The following is a 21,338-nucleotide window of genomic DNA, read 5'->3' on the forward strand; positions in this document are numbered from 1 at the left end:
TACATATGCACCAGTAAAGTTGTATTTATATAAAGCACTTTAAAACATTTTTAATAAAATCAATTATTTGATTATTGATCCGTTATTGTCTATTTCTCTAATGAAAATGTCCTTCTGTTACCAGGAAGTAGAGGAAGAAGTCTTCTCTGCTGGGTTCTTATCTCTAAAGCATCTAATAAATTCTTGAAAACAAAAAAAGTGGTTTGGAAGCCAAAGTCATCATGAAACTGCTATCAACAGGTTAGAACTTGCTCTTTTGTATAAAAAGCTCCCCTTTTGCCTTCTGTTTTATTTTGATTTCTTCTTTGGCAGGCTCTAGCATATAAACAAAATTGCCTGAATGTTCTCTCATGTCAATCTCTCAAATTCAGCCCAAAGACGAGGTAGTCTTGAGATGATTACCCCCGAAAAGCCAAAAAAAATCTCTGAAAGTGTTAAAACCGTGACATGAGAATGAAGAATCCAGAAAACACTATTTAAATCTGTCTTCTTTTTACATCTAGTCTTTTATTTTGATGGTTTCAAACATTGCTTTCCTGGAGCAACTTTTTTTTTCAAGCATTTGAATAAACTTAACTCATTTTTTTATTCTATAATTTAGCATTTGTGGTTTATATATTAAAACTAATATTTAAAAGTTTGTTATCAGAAGAATGTGACTAAAAAAGGGCACATAAAGACACAGTGGTTCCTGATGTTGCACAGGCTGTTAAAAAGTTATCCCACTTTCATCTCAATAAAAAAATATATATATTTTAACCTCTTTGGGTTAAAGGGCAGCAAATTCATTAAGTACCATTAAGATTTCACAAAATTTAGTATCACCTTGAAAGGAACAAAAGCTCGGTGGTGCAGTGGTTATCGTTCATGCATTACAGCAAGAAGGCCCTGGCTCAAATCCTGGACGGGACCTTTCAGTGAGAACCGTGGAGGTTTCCCATGTTCTCTTTATGTTACTTTTCTCTACTTTACTTCTAATTCAATGTAGCAACTGCAGCAAATGTGATAGAATTGAAATTTCAGCTGGTTATTTACGTTTCCACTCTCTTTGGGGTCCAGATGACTCCAACCATATATTGATGTGTGATTCCTTCCATGACAAATGTGGACAAAGGGGGACAGGATTTTATGTCTGCCATGGTCATTAGAGAAACTCAAAAATCAATGATAAAAAAAAGTTCAGCGCACTGTTTTGTGGGGTCCAGATGACCCCATTTATAATGTAAACAAGCTAAGGAGAGTGGAAGGGTTAAAGGCGGAATCTCACCGACTTTATGTCCCGGTGAATATCTTCACACACAGGTAGCATTTTTTTCATCCTTATCAGTTGAGTAACTGCCTGTTTGGGGCATATGAATGAGCAGCTGGAACAACATGATGGCCTGTTCAGTGCCACATGGGGGTTCATGTCTTTCGGGTGGCTGAATCACAGTCGTAAAACCTCACAGGAGCTGAGATTAAAGTAAAGGTCATGTTTGAGGATGTGGGGTCCCACCCATGCCTCTGAACCAAACCCTATTGATCCCACCGTCACCCATGATTGTTGTCAGAACCATTTTCATCCAAATTCCTACACGTGTAATATTCAACACTTAGGGACAGTTACCACTTGTTAAAACGTTGACTCATCAGAGGACATAATTTTAGTATTATGTGTGAATCACTGAAAGTGCTCATTTTCACAAGCACCTGTCTTGCAAAAGCTCTGTCATTTCAGTTTAGTTCAGCATCATTATGTTCCAATTAAGACAAGAAAATGGAGTTCTCTCTCATCTAAATTGCTGTCTATAATAATAATAAATAGCATTCAATTAGTCTGTCCACGAGAGATTCTGCCTTTTCATTTATAGTGAGCAAAATGACTTGAAAAGGTGCTGCCGATCAAATAATCCTTTCCCTTTTAAATTCTTGTTAGGCTTCAATTCTACTAAAGAAAAAGTAACATTAGCCCACTGTGTTTGACTGACAAATGGAAACAGAATTTGTTTATTTGCTTTCAGATGAGATTTATGCCGAAGCCTTAGGCAAAACCCTGACAATGGTTTCATCACCTGCAACTGTGGGCCTCTACTGCTCATGTCAGGATCGACTCAACTTGATCCTGGAACACATGGAAGGTATACAGATGGATTATGATTTAATATGACAATACACTGTATTCTTTATTCTACACTGTCATGTCTCAGTGAAGCTGTTTTTCTGCACATCTAACTGACTGAAAGTGGATTTGTGCTTTTTTTGTTGGGGCTTTAAGGGGATGAAGTTTAAAATATGGTTTGTAGTTATTTTGTAAAACATAGTTTGAAATGTTGTCATTTTTCATACATCGTGAAGTAAATCTGATGACATTTTATAGGTTGTCATAAATAAAACAACAAATCAAATGTCATAAATGGGCTCGCCCTGCATGTAATACGTGGTGTGCGATGAGTGAAATGTGAAAATGAGTCTGTTTGTAGAGACGTGACATTGAGCAGACTGAGTGCAGGAGAACCAGGTGTACTGAAGGACTGCCACAGACAAGACGAGTTACTCTGTGTAGCTCTGAAGGTCGTTTGGGATAGGGATGATTTCTTGTTTTAACCTTGGCAGATATATTGCACATGTTGGCACACGAGGTGCTCATTATAAAACCCACAGATTAATAAGCCTTTGAGATGTTGCTAGATAGATGAGAGAAACCCTGTTGTTCATGAACTCTTACTTGTACAGGTGTAGAATTTAATGTCACGGTTGTTTCAAAAACCTCAACGCTGCTTTAAATAAAGTCCAATTTATTTGTTTGTGTTTTTCCAGAAACTATGGACAAAGAAGCAAAAGAAATTGGAAAAACTGAAAAAACTGAGCAGGCCAAAGGATGCAAGTGCAGGCCAAAAAACTCTGGCATTTGTGGCTTTTTTACGTTTCTCCTTCGGATGTTCTTTTACAGACCTGAATGGACCATGAACAACTCGAATACCACGAAACTTCGATTCATTTTTGTAGATTTTAGTGCTTGGCATTTTGCAGGCAGTGACCTGCTGTGGGCTGGGATAGCCATGCGGCTGTTGGAGGCCATACAGTTCAGCTTTGGGAAGATGAAAATTGTTCTTTTCCGTACGACTCAACTTGATGAGATGGAGGAAGTCAAGAAGAAGGTTTGTGGACCCCTTGAAAATTACTTAAAAAAATGTAGTAGATTCCACTGTGAAGTTGTTACTATCTAAAGATACTCACTAGGTTTTTGTACACATTGAATAATGGCTGTTTTTGATCCAGTTAACCAACACCTAGGGCTGGGCGATAAAACGATAATTATCGCTATTGCAATATTACTTTTTTTCGATAGTGAAATGAGTCTATTGTGATAAACTTTCGTTTTAAATGAACACGGGAGAAAAATCCGGAAGAGCCGCGCTCTTCTTCTTCTTCTTATGGAGTGGCTGATTCTAGGAGCCCAGACTGAGAGGGGGGGCACGGAGGCTCCGAATGATGACAAAAGGACACAACAGAAAACATTATTTCAGTAAACCAATAACCAAATAATCGCAAATACTTTTATTTTTAATGTCAAGGTAACAATTTTTATATATTTTGTTTTGGAAACATTGTCACCAGACCCCCCTCCTCTAAATTGAACATGCTTCGGTCCCACTGGATTATTCTTCCGCAGATGTTTGTGACCGACAGATCAACACACAGAGTGTGAGTGAGAGAAGACACGCTTTAAAATCAGGAGTTTAAAACCTGATTTAGAGGAGAACGAAAAAGGAGACAGTCTGTCTATTGCCACGTGTCACGCAGGGGTGAAAGAGGAGAGAAGGAGAGACTGGCGTAATCATAACAGCCGCGCGCTGGGAGGCGGGGACTCGATTGTGGTTCTGGAGTTGAGATGAGTTTGAGGGTTTTGTTAAAATATTAACCAAAAGCTTTTGTATAGAGCTTCGAATTAGAATAATTTGTTGTTTTATTATGAATCAATAATGAATTTGTTAGTTACATTTGTGCCGTTTATGCTCATTTCTTAATGAGGTGATCTAATAATAGTAAAATAAACTTGTTTTTAACGACTCCTGACATTAAGATTTCTAATGTGTTTGATCAATCCTCCAACATGTACACATGTCAGATGACTGAGTGAAATGATGATTAAATCTATTATCAGAACTGTTTATTTTAAGATTAAGTTTACATTTTATTATCTTCTGCTGCACAGCAGTACCTAAAGTTTCTGTTCTGAAGAAATTATAAAATAATATAAAAATAACTGCAATATATTTGCTGCTTTAGAACAATGTTTTTAAGACTTAATTTTATTTTGAAATGAACTTGTATGTCAGATTAAATTAAATCGGAAATTCTGTATAGCCTATTGAAAACATACCACCGTTATGGTTTAACTGTTGTGTACATTATGTATATGTACAATATTTATTAGAAATATTTAAATGTTTCTCACAGTTAGTTTTAATACTACAGTTAATACAAAAAATAATGAAAGTTTAATTTGAACTAATTAAAATTTAATGGGGGGGGGGGGGTTAAGGTGTAAAAATCTGAAGTCCTAAAGCTGTTTGCAATACAGATTACTTTGACAAATATAGTTATTTGATTTATATCGCTTTTAATATCGTTATTGCACAATATGAAAAATTCCCATATCGCCCAGCTCTACCAACACCTGAGTAGAATCCACTAACTTCAATGCTGACTTGCTCTACTTGACAAGTTCAAACCAGGAATAGCTCATTTCTACTATACAAATAGAGTTTTTCAACACTTATTGCAGAATTGAAAGTATTTTAACTTTGGGAATATGTTTATGTATACGCTTTAACTTTTAATATTTGCTGCCCCCTTGTGGGGTTCTATGTCACAGATACACATGGGAATTGTGGCACAAACAGCATAAATAGTACTATTGCATAAGGGTATGTTGACTTTTTCTGGTGCCATGACAGATACATTTATCCCTTTGGGATATGAATAAAGTTCAATTCAATTCAATACATGTAATGATAGTTTATATATTTTTATATGATTATTGTTCTACTCTTAAAAATAATACTAATTATTACTGTTTTATTATTTTATGTTTTTGATTATTATGGTAAATTTCACAAATAACAAAAAAGAAAGGAAAGAAACACATAAAGGGTTTTATACAATGGTCCAAGTGAGTTCTCGATTTGATTGACTGCTGAGTGTGGATTAAAAAGTAATAATCCACTGTGATTATGCTTAAAAGAAGTTCCGATTACATAGCCCAAATATTTTCTATCACTGCGCAGGTTTCTTTAAAACAAACTTTTGCTTCATCAACTGGACAAAAACAAGCAGTAAGAAGTACATTTTCTCTTTGAACTGATGCTTTATTTAACCTATTGTGACAAATAGCATAAACTGTATATCGGTTTTCTTTGCAGCTTCAGTTGAAGTCGGTGTTGGTTCAGCCAGCTTAGTGGCGTGTTATCATTTTACCCTGACAAAACACTGCGTCACGCATCAAATAGTCCGCTTTTTATGTTAAATACAAACAAAAACAAAAAATATCATTAGCTTTAATTCTCACTCAGAACTGTGCAGGGTCACAGGGTTTTCTCCAGTTTAATCCTGTTACTTTAGGATGAAGGCAGGATACACCCAAGACAGTTCCCCATCGCATGACCACATACTCACACCTAAGGGACAGCCCATACTTGAACCGGGGGAATATGCAGAAAAAACAATCATTTTGTTTTTTTCCTGATTTCCTGCAGTTTGTAACCTGCCTATGTATCAATAAAGTTTATTTTGACAGAAATATTACACAATTTAAGCAGATAGACAAGGCGTTGAATAAAGAATGAATGTGGGTGAACCTTCACATTAGCATTACAACCTAAGCCAGATTTTAATAACAATATTAACATATGATTAAGCATTAGACATCAGCAAAAATTTCATTTCATCTCCAAATAAATAGCAGCAATATCGCCAACAACATAACACAAGTGTGAAAATAATGTGGTTTAACTCCTGAAGCACTCCCCCAAAAAATTCTTCTGTAACTTTGTTTTTCTTTTTTTTTTTTTTCTTTTTTTTGCGACAGAAAACCCAGGATTCAGAGAAATCATCAAACCGCTGGGTTCCCAAGGAGATTCTCTGCTTCCCTCTCTGGATGATTTTCCTGGCTCTGATTCTGATCCCCATTTTCTTTTTGATAATCCTGATGACTGTGGATTTTCCCGAAGGTGAAGGAAAACCCAACAACACGACAAAAGAAGAAGAATCCGATGAGGAAGATGTGGTTGTGGGCATGTTAGCTGCTTCACTTGGAATCCCTGCAGTATTCATGATAAAATTTGGATTTAAGGTTGGGAAGAACATGGTCTTCAGCCAGGTTGGGAACATTAGGAGAGCAATGGACAATAGCCGATTGAGCAGCAAGTTGGGGTTTATGAATCATGTCAGGAAGGAAATTTGGTTATTGTCTCGCTTCATCCAGTTCATGGAGGTGTTTGAGGGGAGCAGGATTCGTATTGTGCTGAAAATCACTACTCTAGAGCACTGCAAGTCTGAAAAAATCGTGAGCGTTCTAGATGCCATGAACATCCTGCTTTCAGACAAGGAGAGTCCGTTTATATCCATTTTGGCGGTGGACCCTCAAGTACTTCTGGATAAAATAAACTTTTCAAAAGGTTGTTACACCAAACAGGATAGAGCTTATGCGCTGTTGAACCGCATTCTAACCCTAGCGTTCACCGTCCCAGTGCTGGACGAAACATTAAGGGGCGATTTTTTTAACAGAGTCAAGGACGATCAGATCTATAAGAAGTTTGGAAATCAGGAGAATGGACACCCAACCAACAGTGATTCAATAGCTCTATCCAAAGTGGTGGTGGGGGACCAAGAGGAGAGCAAGCCACTAACTGACAACTACGTAAAAGAGGAAGAAGTGGAAAGTTTAGTTTTGAGGATTACGGAAGTCACTAAAACCAGATTAAGTCAGTATATGGATGACGATACCATCTTCATGAAGAGAGTTATCAGCTCTATTTGTGTGTCTGTGTTCATCATGAAAGCCTTACATAGAGAGCTGCCCAACCCCGAGAGCATTGGAGCATGGCTGGTCTTAGCCAACCAGTGGCCCTGTCGACTCAGCTGGATCATTCAGATTGTGGAAGACCAAAATCAAACTGGTAGTGCAGGCACGCCCACAGATAAGTCCATTCAGTTATGGAATGTCTTCAATGAGAGCAGGGACGAGCTGTATGCAATGAGATCCCAGATTATGGATCTCCTTGAGCAGGATGGAGATCCAGAAATGTTTGAGAAAATGCTTGGCGAGAAAGAGTTTGGATTCAACATTAAGAACTTGGAGATAATTCAATCGGTATTAGTGAATCTAGATCAGTCAATTAAGAGGAAGCTGGCTCAGATCAGAAGCACAACCCATCTGAAAAATTTTGGTTGGAAGAGCAGCCCCCCACTGCCGTTAGCAACAATCAGCAACATGACCAAAGAGGAAATATGTGAAGAGGTAAGTGTTTCGATTTCTTCAGGTTTGACCCAATTTCTTTTGGATGAATGTATGCATGTTGTCTTTCTCAATTTCTCTCATCCGACACGCCAAAATGACTGGAAAATCCTCTTTGAGGCTAAAATAAAAAATTAAAAAGAGGTTACATTAATTCCAGTACATTAGCATACATCATTTGGGGTTTTGTGAATTGAGTACATTCATATTTTCCCCAACATTTTAGTGATATGTGAGCATTCATTTTGGCAACATTTGTAAACATCCATAAGATTGATAAAGCTGCAAGTACATTTTTTCATCAATTTTATTTTGAAAAACTTGTTTTCTGAAAAGATATCAGGGTCATAAAAATTTGAGACCCAAATGAAAAAAAAACTTGAAAAATTAGAGCTGAAATTGGTGTTAAGCTATTTAAAAAAAAGTGTCTGAAACTTCCAATACAAACTCAATTATTTTCAGCTTCAAATTTTCAGTTTCCAAACTTTTTTTCAGTTGTAAATCTTTTCACTTTCAACTTTTTTTTTCCATTTTCGAATTTGAAAATTTCCGGTTTGAATCTTTTGGCCTCATTCTTACAGCATGTGGGCAGAGGTAAATTGGCAGATCAATCAAACTCAATGTGGTTAGTAAACTCAGTCCTGATGCCATCACTGACTGGGGGAACTTCGATAATTACGGTCAGAAAATGCCTGTACTATAACAGCAAGCGAAAGGGGTCATGAATCACCAAGAAAAGTGGCTTATTGGCTGTCCAAAAACGCTGCTTTTTATAAATGTTTTATAAATTATATAATAAATTATGCCATCTTGCTTTGTCCCATGATTGGTGGAAAAAAACAAAATTTTATCATGTTGAAAACGCTGTTCTAGTGCATTTATAGGTATCAAAAATGCTTTTATGATTGAATAACATGGCTAAAAAAATGTCAAAACAGGTTTTTTTGTTGCAGACTGTAAAGAAATCTCAGTAGTCATCAAATTACTAAACCTATGTGCTGTTACAACATAAACACCTGTTAAAAAATTGTGAAAAATCCACGGATGAAAAAACATTTTGTGATAATCGATTTTTTCTTCCATCACCAAGTTGTTAGGTCACAAAAAAAAAATTGATAATTTCAGCGCTCACAAGCAGCGCAGCACGATTACGTTATTGTCGAAGTTCCCAGATTCAGTGAATGCACCAGAACTAAGGTTACCGCCCTCGTCGATTTTGATTGGTCCTTTGTGTTAGCCCCACCCCACAACGGGTCCAAAAGTTTACAACCTGGAATATTACATTTCGAAGCCACAAAAAAAAAAGGGATGCAAGGAAAAAAGATATTTAAAAGTGAAATTATGAGTTTTGAAACTTAAAAGCAGAAAATATGAAGCTGAAAATAATTACTCTTAAGTTTATTTTAAATTGCAGAAAGTTTCAGTCACTTTAGTTTTTTTTAGCTTAACACCAATATTTCCACTTGGATTTTTCAAGTTGCTTAATTTAGGTTTAAAATTTTTATGGCCTCAATTTGGCCCCATATTGATCAGATAGCGCTGAAATTTTTCACAATTAAAATATCTCATTTATAGACAAAAGGTAAACTACATGCTCTTTTTTTTTTAGTAAACGGGCCTTTTTTGGTTTGTTTTGCAGATGAAAAAATTGAATTTTGACGAGAAGTACGCAGAGATTGTAAGAAGCAACAACATCAACGGCTCTGCATTGGTCTTTGGCGACGTTAAGGACCTTAAAGCCCTTCTGGGTATGAACTTTGGAGAATGGTCAGCCTTCAAGCTGCACTTCCTGAGAGTTTCCACAGAGAAATTACCGTAGTTTCTGGACGACAGAGCGCACCTGTATATAGGCCCACTCTATTTAAAAATAAAAATAAAAAAAATGATACACAAGCCGCACTGGGCCACTCCACGCTGTTGGGATCCACTGACAGACATCAGAAAATGATGCTTTTCACATGCAGCCGGTTTTTGTGAACGACTTTTCACCGCTTGTCATCCAAGTCTCCCATTCAGCCCGGAGTGCTGCTTTAAATGCCCGATTCACGCTGATGTGGATGGAGTTCGTTTTCTTGATCGCTGCTTTCACAGAATCTGTGATGTGGGCCCTTATGCTGTCCAAAACGAGCAGCGCTATTTTCCGGTGAAAAAATCCCCCCTGGCGTTTGCCGTAGCACTCCGTTAACCATTCCTTCATTAGGCTTTCCGTCATCCACCCTTTGGTGTTTACTTTGACCACTATGCCTTTCGGGAGCTGTTCTTTCGGCATAGTTATGCGTTTAAAAATCACCATGGGAGGAAGTTTTTTTCTGGATCCCGTGCATGCCAGAACGCAGGTGAAGTGAGTCCTCTCGTGCCCCGTTGTTTTCAACAACACGGATGACGCACCTGTCTTGTTCACGGTCCTGGTCAGAGGCAGATCAAACATCAGCGGAACTTCATCCCTATTTATGATGTCGTCTGGTCTGATTGAGTTTTCTTGTATTTTTTTTATCGACAAACTTGTGGAAGTTTTCCAATTTTTCCTGGTAGTCGGGGGGCAGTTGCTGACAGAGGGTAATCCGTGCCCTGATGGACAAGTTTTTACGTTTCATAAATCTGAAACACCATGACGGCCCTGCTTTGAAATCGTCAATCTTCATTTCGCGGGCGATTGTTTTGGCTTTCAGTCAGATTTCTACAGTGGATACACCTCGGCCACTCGCTCTCTGTGTGTTTACCCAGTCCTCCAGGACATTTTCCAATTCAGGCCATCTGCTTTTATGTCCTCTGAAAGCTTTTCGTGACTTTTGGCATTGCATGAGCTCTTCCCGTTGCCGCCTCCAGCGTCTCACCATTGATTCGTTTATGCTAAGCTTACGTGCAGCAGCGCGGTTTCCTTCCTGGGTTGCAATCTCAATGGCCTTCAACTTAAAACTTGCATCATATGAAATTCTTCGAGTGGTTTTCATGATGATTGAGAGATGCCTTGAAAATAATTCCTGCTTAACAATTTATTGAGTGTGATCTAACTGCTAAAGAAAAAAATAGCGTTTGCTTTCCTTCTTTGCATCGATTTCATGTCTTTTATTTTTTATTCTACTTCCGGTTGGAGCGCCCCTAGCGGTGGAAGAAAAATCCACAAAACAGCCGCAACTTTATATAGGCTGCACACTTCAAAACTTAGGAAAAAGGTAGCGGCTTATGGTCCAGAAAATACGGTACTCGAATCTTATCAAAGGTGAGCATCCTCAACACTGATTGATCGATGTTTACAACATTTGGATGGAATTGAGCATTTATCATTTATGTCAATGGGGTTGTGTACAAAGATCAAAAGTTACATTTTTTTTACATTTTTGTTTTTAATGCATGCAAAGTCTTGACTCCAAAAAGAATAACAGCTTTCACTTCTTTTTTAATTTTTTCTCTAAAGCCTGGTGATGTAAATATATTGCATTTTTGCTGCCAAAATCTGATGTAACGAGGATTTTTGCCACCGTGCAAATATTTATTCATGGTTTTCCAAACCATAAAATTCTGTATGAACAAAAGGAGGACTATCTCTTGTTTACTAAAAGTTGATGCACCAGGGTAACCAACATGCAGGCAAAGATTCAATATGAACTTTTCTCAGCCGTGTCCATGGATTGTGAAAGAAGGCTGCACTGCACACCTTTTATCAGTCAAAGGCTGGAAGAATTCGCTCTGATGTGGTTTTATAATGTAACAGTACCCAGCAGACCTTAAGGATCACAGAGGAATATATCTTTTGATCATAGAAGCAACAAAGAAAATGATGTTTCATCAGCTTTGATAAGGCACTTGATTTAGACGCCTAAACACAATTTCTGTAAATATTTTCTATACATGAGATCCTTTGATTCTTATGAAAATATGATTTGTAACATTTTAGAAACTCGTTGTTAACAAACTTGGTATTAAGTGTTCTAAAGATGAAACTGATGTTTCAGGAAAGTTTTGTAACGCCTTTATTTGTCCTTTTCATACCTCTGTAATATGGGAATATATACTGATGACTGCTTTTCAACTTAGAAATTTAAATGTGAATGTTATGCATCACAATAAAGTTTTTTAATTTTTCTGTGTGATAATTTCATTCTTTCATTCTGCTTTCACAAGCAAGAACACAAACATATTGATTTTGATATTTTAATACAAATTCAGTACAATGAAATGTAGTACATTATAAAACAAGCGTACCAAACCGTAAATTTTGATTTTTTTTTTTTTTTATATAATCTAAAGGTCTTTCACACATTGAGGTACCATTTGTTGTAATGTCTCCCAAAACAAGGGGTTCACCTGCAGCTTCATTGTGCTTAACACAATTAAGATATTTGTAGTATAAAAAAACACATTTTAGAAGACTTAAGGACGGCTGGATGGCTCAGTGGGCTAAGAGTAGGGCTGGCACACAGGAGGCCTGGGGTTCAATCCCTACTGATCTCCATCCAGATTGGGGGCTTAGGGAAGACCCTTGACGCTGCTGCCTAACTGGGTCCCTGTGCCCTTCAAGTACAGGGTTGGGTCAGGAAGGGCATCCAGCATAAAAAGTCTCTGCCAAATCACTGGATGCTGTTTTGTTGTGGCGACCCCGAATGGGATAAGCCGAAAAGTGAACAACAACACTAAGACATAAAATGTGGTTCTTTATTTCTCCACAATTATTATAAAACTTAATATATAAAATGATGATGAATTTTTAAAAAGGAAGTGGTAGGTTTATTAATAATCAGAAGTTTGATTTTTGGTTACACTTTACAGGAGTAGGTTAAGGTAGCAAAAGATACTAGAATAAAATTTATAGAAAAAAAATTAACTTTCTTAAAAATTTAAAAAGTTAAAAGTAAAGACAAGTGTTTTAAACAGAAGGAAAAAAAATCTATTTAACACTGGACTCTAAGAATTAAACTATCAATTGTTATAAAGGCTAATAAGTAAAATTTATTTTGATCTTTATAAAGATTTGTTTTTTTTCCCACAAGTTTGTTTTCTTTTTATTGTTTTCACCACAGAAATAAAAATAAGCCCATTGAACAGGCAGCTCACTTGCGTCCCAAAACTTCAGCCAACTTCTTCAGTCTTTTCTTGAGCTCAAGAGGAAACTTCTCGTAGCATTTTTTACAAACGGGCTTCATGTCAAACTCCACAAACTTGTTTCTGTAAGAAGTAAAAATAAAAATTACAAAACAAACTAATTAGATGTTTTTTTTATTATATCTTCATTACAATAAAGTAATTTCACTAAAAGAAAAAAAGCGTCACTTGTGACATAATTTCTGCAGAGCGGCAGTAGTTCATTACAAATTTGTATCCGAGTTGTGGGCAGAACTATTTGCACAGAACAACCCCGCCCCCTTTCCCCTTCCTGTTGGTGACAGCCCAGAGCGAGACGCTTGTGGCCCACCCAGCCTATTTTCTACATCACAAATACATTCTTTTTCAAATGACATTTTTTCATCTGCTCTTGATTCACAATGATTTGAATGAAAAAATACTTTGGAGTTTAAATTTCTTCATATATGTGCTCCGTTATCAGAAAACGACACAAAAACATATTTAAAAACATAATTTCTATCTGACTGGGTCCTTGACATATTATTGCAAATTTTGTAACAAATTTTTTAAAAAAAAAGGGGGGTGGGGGGGGCAACTATTTACATTATAAAATAAAAACAAGGAACAGCACATGAAAAATGAAAGGGGAGAAATTTCAAAAAGCTGTTGGTTAATAAGGACAGTAATTTCAGATAAATGCCTTGTGGTTCTTGCATTTGGAATTGCATTGAAGAAGCCTTTCAGCTCCTCATAGCAGTGAGGCAGCAGTTGCAGAATGAAAAAGAAGACATTGTAAGAAAAGAGGGCAATTCAGGTGCAAGGGAAAAGGACACATGCAATTAGAAGAGGATGCTGTCTTTCTGAATATAGCTTAGATTTTATAAAAGAAAAAAAAGTACTTACTTGAGAGTGAGTTTGGTGTTGCAGGTGGAGCAGGAGAAACAACTGACGCACCAGGCTTTGTTGAGAGCGGACACAACTGAGGGAGCAACAGAAAAACACTGATTCCAGAGAAAGTCTGCCTCTCCAAGCAGCACGGTGTAAACTGCTGAACCATCAACCACACTAATTAAGTGCTTCATCACACGGATACTCACCATCGCCTTCAATCACACGGTTGCAAAGATAGCACACATCACCAAAGAGCTTGAGGGAAAGAACAAGTAGATGGAGTGTTTATTCAGCCAACACAAATCCTTGTTTTGGTTCTGTAGCCACATTGTAGTGTTTATTGTGTCCAACCAAAGTTTGAGTTCTCACCTGGTTATAATGAGTCTCGCAGTAAGCCAAGCCCTTCCTCTCGTAATGGCGATGACCTAGGAAAGGCTTCTCACATTTGGCACACACAAAATGCTGTAAACAAAAACAGACACAGCTGTTGTGTCCAGTTCTGTTTTTCTTCAGCCACAGGAGGTTTGTAACTTGAGGCAAAAGTACTCGCTGAGATCCAAGCCTTTCCTCCAATATATTTGTGGATCCAAAAGTTCTGAGTGGTTGAATTTCTAATGTGTTTGGTTAGAACCTTATCTCTCCTCCTTTCTTCTTCTCTCACCTGCACACCTAAACCAAAAATAATCACACCTGTATGCAAGGAGAAGGCAGATTGAACAGAAACTAATAAAATGACAAGACACTTTCAGAACAAAACCTTTTACCTAAATCGTTTCTTTCTTTTAAAAACCCAGATGATATTTGAATGAACAACAAAATTATCCTCATCTTCTCCAAATGTATTCCTTTTTATTCTATATACTAGAATTTACTCAGAATACTGATGAAAAGTTAGCTGGATTTAAAGTCAGAACCGACAAAAGGAACCAACTTATTGCATCATGCTCACAAACATTTATAATTCAAAGGCATTTATAGTCAATTTACTGTCAGAATATTTTTTGTTTGACAAAATATTAAGAGTAGAAATAGCTACGTTACTCCCCTATTGTTGATTACTCATTTTGGAAGAAATTCAGGCTTGAACAGAATGGATAAATACCATCTTGTGATGTGCCAGCACTAGGGGTGTAACGGATCACGAATAATGCATTGTCCGTATGGATCAGAAGGCACGGTTCAGGAACATTTGTGTACAGTGGACCACTCCAACCCCCACCCCCCGCGCACACACACCTTGCACTGGCATAATTTAAATCAATTCTCCGTTCACATCAATGGAATTTGCGTCAAATTCATGAAAATCCTTTATTTTGACAAGCGCTAAAGTAGCTGTTTCATATTTGTCTTAAAGTCTGTGCACCTGAAGCTCACTTCATAATGGAGGACGCAGATCAATGCTGCTTCTCCGCAGGCAGAGGGGAGGGGCGGGGCTACTCACCTAGGCTGCAGACCGACCGTGAACAAAAGGCTCCGAGCTGTGTCTGTATTTTTCTAAAGTAGATGCAGACAGCGCACGCGGTTTCTAATGTAACAAACACATGGATTGTAAGGGCTGGAACGGCTGTAACCTGTCCAAACACCGCGCTAAAATACATGAAATTCTAGCGGAGAGGCGCTGACCGTCCAAATGAGACGTCTAGCGGTGTTATTGATCCAACAGGTAAGTGTGCTCGCGATACACACGTGGAGCACGTGACTGAAGGGTGGATTATCAAAGAAAAGTGAAGGAAAATATAATTAAAAGGAGGTGACATAAATATGGATACTGGCACTGTAAAATAATGAACAATAAACAATGATTAACAGCCTGAACATTAATATTGTGCCTAAATAATAATAAATTATCTGACATCATGTGTAAAATAAATTAAAATGCAGCGTAATTAATTTTTATTTCCACAGTTTTTGTTCTTTGAAGTGAGAAGGCCATTTGATATGCTCTGCATTTTAGCTCTTAACTGGAGCTTTGTTTATTTTTTCCTTAAAGTATGTTATTGTAAAGACCCGTTCATATTAATTGTTAATTTTATTCTAATGTTGGAAAGGGCATTAAATTGTTATAATTTTTCAAAAAAGTTTTTGCAGAAAATTAAAACATATCTTTGTGTTAAAAATAGTTAAATATCATAGATTACCAAGGTAATATAATGGTTTTTGGAATATTTGCCATATCGAGATACATTAGTATCGTGAGACATGTATCGTGAATCGCATCATATTGCGATTTACCCTGAGATTCCCAGCCCTAGTGAAGTACTTTGAATGCTTATTGAATATACGATTTGAAGTGTTTCCAAAAATTAATTTAGCTTTTATCTTGTTTTTGCTGTATTTTTTTTTTTTTTTACTGATCTGAAAAATGATCCTAAATGTGACCCTAAAACCGTGACACGATCTAAACCATGAGTTTGGTGATCCGTTACAGCACATATTCATGGAATAACATTCCAGAAGCACATCAAACCAAGAGAGGAAAAGAGAGGGTAGCCATGAGGAGTTTGCTAATAGTGAGTCACCTGCCAATACAAGGAATCTTGTACAAGGTTTACAAGCAAAATAAAAAAAATATTTGGAAGAAAGTATCTGGTACCATGGGTATATTCTGAAGCAAAATCAGAACTTTTCAGGTCTTTAAATGTGAAGGTTTGGCAAAGTATGAAACACTATTTTCATACAAAAAATAGCCACATTTAGCCTGATTTCAACTCCTGAAGATAACGATTAGGATGCAAGAGTAAATCTTCTAGTCCAAGGGTCTGCAACATTTAATGCTGAAAGAGGCATTTGTGCCAGTTTCTAACTGACTGAAACCCACCGAGAACCACAACACCCCAATTCCCTGTTTAGAAAACTACACCTTGTTTATGTTTTTGTGACCAATAAGCCATTTGTGTATAAAATATTGCTTTAAAATATTTACAGTATTTGATTTATAACTGCAACATTTATTTTCTATACATCAAAATACACCCAGTGATTACTTTATTAGGCACACCTGACCAACTGCTCGTTAACACAAGTTTCTAATCAGCCAATCAGATATCAGCAACTCAGTGTGTATAGACATGGTCAAGACAATGTGCTGCAGTTCAAACCGAGCATCAGAATGGGGAAGAAACGGGATTAAAGTGACTTTGAACGAAGCCTGAATGTTGGTGCCAGACAGGCTGGTCTGAGTATTTCAGAAACTGCTGTTCTACTTGGATTTTCACCCACAACCATCTCTCTGGTTTACAGAGAATGGTCCAAAAAGAGAAAATATCCAGTGAACAACAGTTCTGTGGGTGGAAACGCATTGTTGATGCCAGAGAAGAATGACCAGACTGGTTCCAGGTGATAGAAAGACAACAGTAACTCAATAACCACCGATTACAAATGAGATCTGTAGAGGAGTATCTCTGAACCCACAACATGTCCAACCTTGAGGTAGATGGACTACAGGGAAGAACAAAAAACTGAGGCTACAGTTCCACCAAAACTGGACAATAGAATATTGTAAAAACTTTGTCTGGTCTCCATTGCTGTTGCAACATCCAAATGGTGGAGTCAGAATTTGGCGTCAACAACATGAAAGCATGGATCCATCCTGCCTTGTATCAACAATTCAGGCTGGTGTGGTGGTGTAATGGTGTGGGGGATATTTTCTTGGCACACCTTAAGCCTCTTAGTACCATTTGAGCATGGTCACAACACCACAGCCGCCCAGAGTTTTGTTGTTGACCATGTCCATCCCTTTATGACCACAGTGTACCATCTTCTGACAGCTACTTCTAGCAGGATAACACACCGTGTCATAAAGCTGGAATCATCTCAGACTCTTTTCTTAAACACATGACAATGAGTTCACTGGACTCAAATGTTCTCCACAGTCGCTAAATCTCAACCCAAGAGATTGGCATCATGGATGTTCAGATGATAAATCTGCATCAACTGTGTGATACTATCATGTCAATATGGACCAAACTCTCTGAGCTAGTACCTTGTTGAATCTTTGCCACCAAGGATTAAAGCAGTTCTGAATGTCAAGGGGGGGTGCAAACTTTACAAATGGTCTGTCATAATCAAGGCAAGATGTTTAGAAAGGTTTATAAACAGTATGGCTTCTGTTTAACCAGAAAATGGGATTTATTTCCTTAAAATGGTGGCACTACTGCATTTTATTGTATATGAAAGTAAGAATGATCATTTGAAATCTATCAGCTTGCTGTTATTCATCCCTTCTTATTTTTTTCAAATGTACTGAGTTGTGTTTATGTTAAGAACTTGAATCTAATTCATATAAGAAAATTTGCTCTCCACAGACCCAATTAGGCTTCCTCGGAAAATAACAGAAACCTTTCTTCTTCCCAGGTATGCTTCAAGTAAAAAAAAAAAAAAACGTTTCTAATTTTAAATTAAATATACATTCCAGAGTGATCTAAAAGCCTGATCTTGGCAGAATGGGGGCAAATCCTTTTGTTAATATAGGCTTTGCAAGTTTTTTTTTATTGCAGAAAGGAAAGTAAAATATGATCAGTAATGACAAACCTCTACGTGCCACTGCTTCCCCATGGCGTTAACCACACGCCCCTCGATGGGCCTCCTGCAGGCTCCACAGATTGGCACGCCCATCTTGTCATGGCAAGGCAAGCAGAAGAGCTCTCCCTTCAGCTCTCTGGCATCAGCTGTCAACTCCTTCCTGAAAGGAAAAAATAATAATAAACAATAAGCATTAAATAGACACAACCTTACAGCAAGGAGCAGATACTTCAAATGTACTATTATTATTATTATTATGACACTTTTATGCACTGAAAAAAGTCATTTATGCTAAAGACTGACCCACAGTTGTTGCAGTTGAAATGATCTGGGTGATACGGGTCGTTCTTGAAGATGAGTGGCTGCTCTTCAATAATGGCATGGCACTTCTGACAGATATATTTTCCCAAGCCACGAGCTTTCTCGCGGTTATGGCACGGGCGACACAGATGTCTGGAGACAGAAAAAAAATATCCTTCATCTTGATTTCAGCTGTCTCACATGCTGCTTAGTTATGTGTATTCAACAGTTGTTAAATAATCAGAAGTCTTTTCAAACTCATTAGTCCACAGTTTGACATTTAAAACTATAATTTCTCCAGACTGTCTTTTAATCAATATAAGACTTAAATGTGTCAAAATACTTGCCTGCCAGCATTTTTGACAAATCCAACATCTGCAAGCACAGCCTGACAGATATCACAGCAAAAACAATCCGGATGCCAACTGTAGTTCATAGCCTTAATAACGCGGCCAATGATGAATTCACCTGTGAGAGGTGAGCCACAAAGGAGAATTATTAGATCAGCTTTAGTTTTAATTCAGCGGTTAAAACCACAAGATATTTGACAACTTAGTTTTTAGAAAAAGAGCCACAGAACCTCACATAGTGTTCCTTCATTTAAGAAAAAAATAAAATGTTGCAATGAAATGACGTACAATTTGTGACACTGTATCTGTTTTTTTCAAAAACTGTTTGTGTTTGAGTGAATATTTAGCAAAAATACATAAAGACAGTCTGACAGACATGTCTTTTAGCTTAAAGATAAGTCTGAGGAAAACTTTGCTTAAAGAAATGTAGGGGGATAGAGAAAACAAAAATAGTCTAACATTCAAAGGAAATCAAAGACACTTATAATAAACTGTGAGGTTAAAACAAGTAATTTACAACTTAAATTTGCCTTCTTTAATGCAACTACTAAAAGGATCAAGTTGTACTGATATCTTTATGAAGTGAAGATCCCTTTGACTTTGGTTTAGTAATTTTTACCACCTACTTACCACACTGATGGCAGCAAGGAGCAAAGAGCATCTGGAAGTCGTGTTCACAGTATTTTCTTCCTTCAAACTGTAAACAACAACAATCAGAATCACAGGTATATGAATAAACACAAAATCTCAGGTTAATGTGTATTTTTTTATGGGCATTTTTTTTTTCTATTTTATTGCAATAATGCAAAATAAAGGTTGTTTAAATCATATGTGAATGCCTACCTCATAAAAAAGACCATCAGGAAACTGCTGGAAACACTGGGCGCACACAAAGCACTGTTCGTGATACAGCTCTCCATTACTGTTGACAATTTTCTCTGTTGCAGCGAAACCACTTTTGCATCTCTCACAGATGGCACTGGCCAGGGCATTGGAAATGCTGTTGAATGAGACCAGACACACATTCATGGATTCATTCATGGTTTAACACATTCATTCAAATGCAATTACTGTGTAAACTGAAATGTCTGCAGGTGTGACTAATTTGATGGGAAATCCCAGTTAGTCACTGTTACTCATGCCAAAGCAATAAGCTCAAATCAGTGTATGCAGTCAGACAATATAGGGAAACATGTGTCCTATAACAGGTTAGAAACATACCAATTTCATCTAAGTATATACACGGTATCCAAAAGGCTCAAAATATACTATCATTCATTCTTGACCCTAACAACCTTGGCATTTAAAATCAAACTTTTAAACAGTTTAATGTTGTCGTTGCCTGTAATAAAGTTATTTGTATGGATGAAACATTGAGAAGACGGGGAGCAAATCCACATTTTCCAACTAAACTTGACGAGCGTCAAAATACTAGCACTTTATGGTAACTTTTTGAAAGAGGACTCAAAAGTTGGAACACACGACCGTGTAACAAACCTAATACGTGAGTATTTAATAACATAAATAAATATAAATATTCAGAATAACTTACAAAAAGTATATAAAACACTTAACAACTATTCCAGCAAAGCTAGAAGTCAAACTTAGCTTAACTCAAAGAATAACTTCGCCAGCCAGCTATTGTAGCGCTAGCTTTAGCTTATTAGCTTAAGTATGCTAATGAGTTAGCTTAAAAATTTTTGATAAAAATTACTCTGACTAATAATGTATGGGTGTGTCTATACCTGCCCTGAAGTCCGGCCACCGCAAGCATCTTCTGTGCTGAAAAGCAGCAGCAAGTCCTTTACTTTCGGGGATTGAACGACGTTTCCGAGTCCACAAGTTGGATGAGAATCGTGTCCTGAAGCTGTGGGCGTGTCTCCACAAGTTATGACTTCCGACCGCTTCCGACACCGTTCCGACATCTGAAAAGACTGATGACTTTTTGGTTGGTTATTTATTTATTTATCAAAATTAATTATTTATTTTATTTTATTTTATTTTAGTATTTTTGCTAAAAGATATCTTTGGTTGTTGTAAATTTGTGGATTGTTCAATAAAGTTTATTTAAAAAAACATTGATGATTTTCTGGCTCATCAGGCCCATAATCAGCTTGGTTCAAAGACTGTAGAATCAATATACTGAATGTCAATAGCTTTCTATAAATGACCACGGCTTGTTTACACTCAATGAGTTCTTTAGTTATATATACCATAGTTCTATAACTCATTGGTTCCACTTATGAACTGATGGAGAATAGAGTCTAAAAACATCACACTAATTTCTCATTAGCCAGCTTTACGTCTATTAAATCATAACGGAGAATTAATGCAGTAAAATAATGTAACCCAAGTTCTCATGAGCGATATAACTGTGAGCAGCATGCAGGACCAGGTGCTACAGGTTACATGCTCAATAACAAAAGTAGACTATTCTAAAATACATACTAAAGTGTTTTCATGTCTGAAATGCCTGGTTCATTCATACAAAAAAGTCAATAAAATAAAAATTCATAGGCGTGTTGTTATTTTTATTTTTTATTTTATTCATTTTTTGGAAGAAAAAAATGTAGTGATCTCACTGGAAGGATAGTCGGACCCCTTATAGTGTTTTGGGTTTTCTGCATTGTTGATGTAGTTGTTTATTATCAAGATGTACAAAAAGCTTTATACATCCAATCAAATGTAGATGCCCTATAGAAAGAAATGTGATTTTA

General features: G+C 37.0%; 2 protein-coding genes across 2 annotated transcripts; one reads left to right on the forward strand and one right to left on the reverse strand.

The window, feature by feature from the left end:
• The first annotated feature begins 2,630 nt into the window (after window positions 1–2,630).
• On the forward strand, window positions 2,631–9,381 carry LOC112160777 (NTPase KAP family P-loop domain-containing protein 1). Its single transcript, XM_024295569.2, has 3 exons — window positions 2,631–3,137; window positions 6,071–7,501; window positions 9,138–9,381. Exons 1-3 carry the CDS (start codon window positions 2,802–2,804, stop codon window positions 9,315–9,317), a joined length of 1,947 nt encoding a protein of 648 aa, XP_024151337.2. The 5' UTR covers window positions 2,631–2,801; the 3' UTR covers window positions 9,318–9,381.
• A 2,255-nt stretch (window positions 9,382–11,636) lies between these two features.
• Window positions 11,637–20,827, reverse strand: LOC112160776 (LIM and senescent cell antigen-like-containing domain protein 1). The gene is made up of 10 exons (XM_024295568.2): window positions 20,367–20,827; window positions 19,465–19,621; window positions 19,252–19,318; window positions 18,619–18,739; window positions 18,275–18,424; window positions 17,981–18,131; window positions 13,820–13,912; window positions 13,657–13,705; window positions 13,463–13,538; window positions 11,637–12,661 (listed from the first exon to the last, which is right to left on the reverse strand). The coding sequence occupies exons 1-10, from the start codon at window positions 20,393–20,395 to the stop codon at window positions 12,547–12,549; spliced, it is 1,008 nt and encodes a 335-aa protein (XP_024151336.1). The 5' UTR covers window positions 20,396–20,827; the 3' UTR covers window positions 11,637–12,546.
• Window positions 20,828–21,338: the final 511 nt, after the last annotated feature.

This window comes from Oryzias melastigma, linkage group LG3, assembly GCF_002922805.2.
Source record: "Oryzias melastigma strain HK-1 linkage group LG3, ASM292280v2, whole genome shotgun sequence".
In the NCBI taxonomy this organism is placed as follows: Eukaryota; Metazoa; Chordata; class Actinopteri; order Beloniformes; family Adrianichthyidae; genus Oryzias; species Oryzias melastigma.